Here is an 8,831-nt window from a genome sequence, read left to right on the forward strand (position 1 = left end):
AATTACCCTAGTTAAGCCTTTAAATGTCACTTTAATGTCACTTTGTTTGCAGCAGTAAGTCCAGTAAGGAGGAAGCAGTGCTGCAGAGGAAGACGGCGGCCAGCGCTCCTCCTCCTCCCACAGAAGAGCAGATCTCCAGCAGCTCTGAAGACGACAGTGAAGACGAGCGAGAAGACGACGCCAGCGCCTCGCAGAGATCCACACCCATCAGACTGACGGAGACCAGCCATGAGGTGCATACACACACACACAAGGGCGCAGAGTTAACATGGACAGAGTTGATGTGTGTAGGTTAAATTAGGTCCCCCCCTCTTATACACACACACATGCACACACACACAGACACAGCTCAAATCAGCATCAGCAACACCACCAGCCACAACATAGTTAGTTAGCTAAACACTTTTTGTTACTTAACAGAGTGATATGATGAATATGAAAGTGCAGTTGAACATCTCCCATGGCCTGCACAGTACCTAGAACTAAACATTATTGAGCACTTTAAGGTGTTTTGGAGGAGCGAGTCAAGAAAGTTTTCCTCCAGCAGCATCATGTAGTGACCTAAACATTCACAACTGACACACACACACAAGGGTTTATTATTAGCATGGACAGACTGGACATGTCTCCACCAATATCCACCAATTATTAAGGGTTAAATTAGGTTCCCACCAATATCAAAAGCAAATCTACACCCTTGTGTACTCACAGCTCAGATCATCATCAATATCAGCAACATCACCAGCCATAGCATGCTCACTTAGCTAAAAACCTTTGAGTGATTTGATGAATATGAAAGTGCAGTTGAACATCTCCCATAGCCTGCACAGTACCCAGAGCTAAATGTTATTAAGCACTTTAGGGTGTTTTGGAGGAGCGAGTCAGGAAAGTTTTCCTCCAGCAGCATCATGTAGTGACCTGAACATTCACAACTGACACACACACACACACACACACACACAAGGGCGTATTGTTAGCGTGGACAGATGGACGTGTCTCCACCAATTATTAAGGGTTAAATTAGGTTCCCACCAATATCAAAAGCAAATCTACATCCTTGTGTACTCACAGCTCAAATCATCATCAATATCAGCAACACCATCAGCTATTACATGGTTAGTTAGCTAAAACATTTGAGTGATTTGATAAATATGAAAGTGCAGTTGAGCATCTCCCATGGCCTGCACAGTACCCAGAGCTAAATGTTATTGAGCCACTTTGGGGTGTTTTGGAGGAACGAGCCAGGAAAGGTTTTCTTCCAGCAGCATCACATAGTGACCTGGACATATACAACTGACACACACACACACACACACACACACACACACACGGGTGTAGAATAAGCATGGATGGAGTGGACGCGTCTCCACCAATTATTAAGAGTTAAATTAGGTCCCCACCAATATCAAAAGCAAATCTACACCCTTGCACACGCACACACACACACACACACACACACACACACACACACACACACACACACACACACACACACAACCAGTCATGACATGGTTAGTAAGCTAGAAACCTTTAGTTACTTTACAGAGTGGTTTGATGAATATGAAGGTGCAGTTGAACATCTCCCATGGCCTGCACAGTTCCCAGACTCTAATATTATTGAGCCACTTTGGGGTGTTTTGGAGGAGCGAGTCAGGAAAGGTTTTCCTCCAGCAGCATCATGTAGTGGCCAGAACATTCACAACTGACACACACACAAGGGTGTAGGATTAGCATGGACGGAGTGGACGCGTCTCCACCAATATCCACCAATTATTAAGGGTTTCCACCAAAATCAAAAGCAAATCTACACCCTTGCACACTCACACACACACTGCTCAAATCATCATCAATATCAGCAACACCACCAGCCATAACATGCTCAGTTAGCTAAAAACTTTGTTACTGAAGTGTAAAACTTATTATTGACTCCTCTTTGGTTATGTTGGTGCTGATTTTGTCCCATTGAATTCCATTATAATCACATTTATTGATTGTAAAGCCATGACAGCATATAATCATGCATTCTGGATTGTTGCTGGTTTTCCCTCTTGGGAAGAGGGACACTGGCTGTTTCTCAATTCCAAGAACACAGAGAACGGACTTGCGTTCTTGTGGAGACCGGTCTTGCCAGGTGTCCTCAGAAGAACGAACTCGGGAGACCGCGAGGGCAGAGAACGCGTCCTCTGAGAAATAAGATGCTGCGTTCTTCCTGATGGTCACATGACCTTCACACGTTTAAAATGGTAAATTATTAAAACATTACAGCATGCGATTTATTGTTTTTCCCCTTTTCAAAATATATACTCTGCATAAAAACATTATAAATATACGCTGCACAATATAAATTAAACAGATTTTTAGATGAATTTCAGCAAACAAACACCCTTAATGTGTTTATTCCTTTATAAAGATGTTCATGGTAATGTTTACTGTGAACGTTTCATTTAGGGAAGCTCCTGAGGTAAATAAATGATATCTCTAAACTTTAATAATAAATCTAAATAAAATGCTGCGCTTCCACCTCCAGTCGCAATGACTTCTGGGACTTCCAGAGCGAGTTCGCTGCTCAAGTCTGCATCGATGCATCCTCGATATTAAGAACACATCCGGGAAGTTTCACGCGCCCTCTGTTCTTGCAGTCTTGAGTATTGGAACTGAACTTTGGCAGCTGATAATGACGTTACACGAGAACGCAAGACCGCTGAAGAACGCATATTGAGAAACAGTCAATGTGTCATTTTATGTAATAAAAAACAGTTTTTTTTTATGTAAAAAAACAGTCCTCACTCGGCGGCCATCTTTGAAACTCATCTCGTGCTTTGTTTCAATAGGGAAGCGTCAGATTCTCCAAGCTTATAATTACATTTCATATTTGGAGTCACCAATAAGATTAAACATCAACGCTCTCTTAAGTTTCATTTCTCAATATTTGAATCAAACTAAATTGTTATTAGGTTGCCCGAGCCAATGCGCACTCGAAAGGAACAAGATCACGACACCAACCTCATTTATGGCTGTTTTACACATTATCATCCTCTGAATAACGCCTTGTCCGATCACTCTGGTCTTGTGAAGTAATCCTCAATGTTGTCTTTTATGGCAAATCTCCTGCTAAAATGACACAACTCTTTGTTTTACAAGGTTGTGGGCGTTCGTGTAGTTGCTGTCATGTGATGTACGTCTGACAGGATGGACTGTACCTCACGTTTGTTTCTTTCTGATTATAAAACCAAAAAAACATTTGTTTTCAAGTGTAGTTGGTTGGTTTAGAAGTAAAGATTTGAAGCCTTATGTGCATATCTTTTTGATGTCTGTGATGAAGTATTGGCTGAGATTCCAGTGTGCTTGTTGACACCAAAGGATTCATAATGAAGCTGCAGAAACTGTCCTAAACACACGTCTGGTCCGAGCCCCTCCCCTGGAGAATCATCAGACTATAGCGATTGATGATTGGCTCCTGTTCTAGAAGGCAGGGCTTCATTCGCCATATTAACCTTTGCACATTTCCCCATTCAAAACTATACTATAGAGTGATCTGTCTTGTGTATTCTGCAGTATTTGGTATTGCCTAATTCAAGGGGTTCCCAAACTTTCAGCCCGTGACCCCTAAAATAACAATGCCAGTGACTCGTGACCCCCATTATCCTCTGAGGTTGTTATAAATCTATAAACCACACAACGGTGCACATATGCCAATAAGCCCATGTCTATTCATCATTTAATTTTGAAGAACACCACTCAGAGACCATCCTTCATGTTCAGCTGTGGCCTGTATTTATTTTTAGTGTATGTGAGTGCCTTAAAGATGTCAGAAAGTTTAACCTGGTGCTGTAAAATCAATCTGCTGTGTCTTTAATATAATAGAATCACTCTAGTGGGCGCAAAAAAAAAATCTAAAGGTTGTTGGCTTTTTATGTGCATGTTGTTTTTTAATGTAACTATTCATTATTATTTTCTTCTTCTGTAGGTTATGGATAAAATATGGCTAATCTAATAGTTTAATAAAATGAGTTAGATTTTTGGAAATCACCAAGATCCCGGGTGCTCCCGACTCCCAATTTGGGAACCACTGCTCTAAGTATTTTATTTAAAGTGTTAATCTTATTCTTGATGAACGAGCAGGTGAAGCCATTGGAATCTTTTAGCTCTTACTTCCTCTCTCGTTCACTTCCATCGATCATTAGACATTAAAAACAGCTAATTTCGCTGCTTGATGTTGCTGATTTTTGTATTATTTTTAAATATTTTTATATTATTATTCTTATTTTTATGTTTAGTCATGAACACACTTGTTTGTAGAGCGAGTAGTTTATCTGTTTTCTGCCCTTTATTATTCCTAGTCATTTTTCTCATGGGAAACTGAAGGGGAAGTTCTAAAACAATCACAATAACGAGCAGATTTCCACATCGCAGAATAAGGTCAATAGAAATCGATGATTGGCTCCTGTACCAGAAGGCGGACCTGTCTTGTGTAATCTGCAGTATTTGGTATTGCCTAATATGTTGTGTTTTCCTCTAAGTCAGGGCTTTCAAACTTTTCAGCCCGTGACCCCCAAAATAACAATGCCAGTGACTCATTATCTGGCTGCTCAGTCTAGGTTTCTGTTAGAATGACTTATAGATCAGTGGTTCTCAAACTTTTAAACCAGCGACCCCCAATGTAAGATCGTCAAGAACTCGCGACCCCCCCCACTACCAAAGCATATACAAACAATAAAAATAGTTTTTTTTTTAAGCTGTTCACACTATTTTAACTATATTTACTGTACATTACAGGGCTCGAAATTAACATTTTTGCTTGGTAGTACTGGTGCTCCTAACTTTAAACATGTAGGCGCACCAGACAAAATTTAGTGGCTCCCACTATGTTATTACAAGTTTTATAAACAGATTTATTGCATTTGAAATTATCACTAATCAAAACTAACAAGCAAAAAATATATATGCATGCTTGAGGAAAATATGTCTCAATGAAATCCCGTTATCACAAGAAAACACATTTTTATAGCATAATTGAGTGATCAAAAGAAATCACGGACGAACCGCTCACCGGCCCTGCACGCACTGCTTGACATTAATTCATGAATGAATCTGTTAATGATAACTGTGCTGTGTTCTCACGGGTGGTGTCTGATATTGCACAGATGCTTTTGACATATACCTTATTATTTGCATACATCATTTTAATAGCAATACTGCTCTTTTCATGAGCTGCAATATTAGTTTAATCTTTGTCAGTGCAAGCGCTTTTACGATGGTGTTCGTGGTGTTAAATTTTACATATAGCTGCCACTTGAACGGCTGACAGCGTCTAGCGATTAAATAAAGGATTAAACAGAAACTCTCGTGCTTAAAATGTGTAGATGTGGCAAACCCAACAAAGCAACAAACACACCAGGACAAGAGCGCGCATCTGGAGCACGCCTGGACCTCGCGCGCGCACATCAAGCAAGAGCGTGCATGGCCCAAGCACGGTCACGGTGGTGCTTATCCAGAGACACACGATGACAAAAAATGAGTGCTCGACTCGAGAAAACTCAAGCCGAGCACAACACACAAGACAAGACAGGACTAGTGTCTGGACTCAGCCACCAAAACAAGAATTAACAAGACCAGAGGGGCAGAATCCTGACCAAGACTTGTTTCTTACTCATTTTCCTGCTTGTGGGTTAAATTTGGGCACTCAAGTGACCGAGATGTAAACAAGAATACTGTCATTTTTCAAAATAAAGGATTTTTCATAATAAAAGATCGTTCAGACTCAAATAATAAATAAAACTGAAATAATTCATGATTTCTTGTGCGACCTGGTACCAATTGATCTACAGACTGGTACCAGTCCACGGCCCAGTGGTTGAGGACCACTGCTGTAAAGTATACCAAAGCCTATAGGAAGCAACTTACAGTGAACCTGCCCTCACTTTCAGCCCTGACTCAGAGACTATTCATGTTGGATCTGCGGGGACTGAAGTTGATGGAGTTCATCTGCTTTCATCAGTTCTGGAGTGGCTCTGCTCATGATGAATATCCAGCAGATGATGAAGATGATGATGGTGATGATGATCTCTGAAGGTCAGCCTGTCCTCAGTGTGGAAATGAGTCAGATTGAGATTGAGCAACTGCTTCTGTTTCAGCTCTCCACAGACACTTCTGATGGGAAATCAGAGCCATGATGGAGAATAATGGAGAGAGCTGTTGATTCAGTCGCGAGTCTGGGTGATCATATGTATACGAAGGACACTGTAATGTCATAATTAGCTTTCTAATTATTTATATACTGTAGATTTTCTGCTGTGTGCATTTACACTCACCGGCCACTTTATTAGGTACACCTTCACTAGTACCGGGTTGGACCCTCTTTTGCCTTCAGAACTGTCTTAATCCTTCATGGCAGAGATTCAACAAGCTACTGGAAATATTCCTCAGAGATTTTGCTCCGTATTAACATGATAGCATCACACAGTTGCTGCAGATTTGTCGGCTGCACATCCATGATGCCAATCTCCCGTTCCACCACATCCCAAAGGTGCTCTATTGGGTTGAAATATGGTGACTGTGGAGGCCATTTGAGTACAGTGAACTCATTGTCATGTTCAAGAAACCAGTCTGAGATGATTCACGCTTTATGACATGGTGCGCTATCCTGGTCGCAAAGGGATGGACATGGTCAGCAACAATACTCAGGTAGGCTGTGGCGTTGACACCATGCTCAATTGGTACTAATGAGCTATGTGGTGTTGGTATGAGGTTGCTGGGCTCTTGCTATGGCATTGCCATGTGGTTGTTGTGGAGTACATTACTTATTTCTGTGTGGTTTCTTGGGTGTTGCTGTGTGATTTCTATGTGGTTGTTAGGGATTTGCTGTGTGGTTACCTATGTTGTTGCAGTCTTATTCCTAGAGTTTTTGCTGTGTCTTTGCAAGGTTATTCTAGGCAAAATCGATTGATTACCGGTGATTTCTGTGTCTGCCGTCTTGTCACACTGGTTCAGTGTTGATGCAGTGAGTGAAGGCTGTTTTGCTGGGCTTTGTGTGTGTCCACAGATGCCCTCACTGATCCGCTCTTCACAAAGTTCTCCACTGTGATTCTGATGGCGGGTTTATATCCACTGATGTCACCTTAACCTGAGAAAACATCCACAGCTCTACTCTTTTTCCCAGAATTCTTTAATTCGCATGTTTCTCTTCAGTCAGTGCTGTCTAAATCCTCAGTGAATAATTGAATTTCATATGCATTGTGTTATTTGTGTAATCCTTTCTGATGTGTAGTTTACTAGTGTTGCTCACCACTCAGTATTGCTCATGATGCAGTGCAAATCTGATGAATAATCATTTTATCTGTTAATGAATATGATCTACACTAGCTGACAGTAGTCTTGTGGCCCAAGTTTTAGGAACAGCAAATAATATCTGGACTTCTAGTTGATCATTTGGTGTCAGAAGTGTCTTATATGAAAGGTAAAGGCCTCTAGATGAGGCTTATTTGAGCACAATAATTCATCTTATCCCAGATGTGCTCAATAATGTTCATGTCTGGTGACTGGGCTGGCCAATCCTGGAGCAGCTTGACCTTCTTTGCTTTCAGGAGCTTTGATGTGGAGGCTGAAGATTGAGGAGTGCTATCCTGCTGGAGAATTTGCCCTCTCCTGTGGTTTGTAATGTAATGGGCAGCACAAGTGTCTTGATACCTCAGGCTGTTGATGTTGATCATCCACTCTGCAGATCTCTCACACATCCTGAATGTAACCCCAAACCATGATTTCTCCTTCACCAAACTTGACTGATTTCTGTGAGAATCTTGTCCATGCTGGTTCCAGTAGGTCTTCTGCAGTATCTGTGATGATTGAGATGCAGAACAACAGATGATTCAGCAGAGAAATCCACCTGCTGACACTTTTACACATGATCATCTAGAAGTCTATATGCAGTGTAGATTAGAGGAAAAGGCATATTGTTTACAAATGTAAAAAATATATAATGATTATTTATGTACATTGCGCTTTTAGTTTCATCTCATCTGAGAGAATTCAGTTCAGTTCCCCTTTATTTGTATAGCACTTTTACAGTGTAGATTGTGTCAAAGCAGCTTCACATAGAAGATCATAGTAAACTGAAACAGTGTAGTTCAGTTTTCAGAGGTCAAGTTCAGTTTAGTTCAGTTCAATAATCACTGCTGAAAGTCCAAACACTGAAGAGCAAATCCATCCATGCGCAGCTCCACAAGTCAGTGTTTTGCTGTAGTGAGATGAACAGATTTCACTGAATATTGATTAAATCCCTTTAGTTTATTATTTTAATCGGTTTATTAGTATTAAAAAGAGCTGCTGGTGATGAGTGATCGGTGATGTGAATGAACAACACGTGCTTTATTTATTTCTGCAGATTCAACACTGCACAGTTTCTGCTGTCTTGAGCAGCTGGATATTTCTGTATATTCAGGGCATTTTCTCTGTCTGCCGCTCTTGTCTCGCTCCACGTGTGTGTGTGTGTGTCTGTGTGTGTGTGTGACTCAAGGTTTCTGCCATGTTTCCATGCCAACAAGGCCATTTGGATTTATTTACCTTGAGATACACTGAAGGAGGATTGAGGGATGAAGCCGAGCCGCTTTAATGGAGGACAGATGAATGAACGAGTGCACTTCACCATTTCAATGAATAACATCCATAGACAACATTCTCCTCTTCTCTTCTCTTCTCTTCTCTTCCCTTTATCTCTCTTCTCTTCTCTTCTCTTCTCTTCTCTTCTCTTCTCTTCTCTTCTCTTCTCTTCTCTTCTCTTCTCTTCTCTTCTCTTCTCGTCTCGTCTCGTCTCGTCTCGTCTCGTCTCGTCTCGT

At 41.1% G+C, this 8,831-nt stretch overlaps 1 protein-coding gene across 1 annotated transcript in view; it reads left to right on the forward strand.

Annotated features, from left to right (window-relative positions):
* The window catches only part of fig4a (FIG4 phosphoinositide 5-phosphatase a), a 112,542-nt gene extending 106,369 nt beyond the window's left edge, over positions 1–6,173 (forward strand). Inside the window, exons 21-22 of the mRNA XM_056480646.1 lie at positions 53–233; positions 6,036–6,173. Coding sequence (XP_056336621.1) covers positions 53–233; positions 6,036–6,173 — 319 coding nt within the window. The remainder of the gene's footprint in view (positions 1–52; positions 234–6,035) is intronic.
* Positions 6,174–8,831: the final 2,658 nt, after the last annotated feature.

This window comes from Danio aesculapii, chromosome 20 (assembly GCF_903798145.1).
Source record: "Danio aesculapii chromosome 20, fDanAes4.1, whole genome shotgun sequence".
In the NCBI taxonomy this organism is placed as follows: domain Eukaryota; kingdom Metazoa; phylum Chordata; class Actinopteri; order Cypriniformes; family Danionidae; genus Danio; species Danio aesculapii.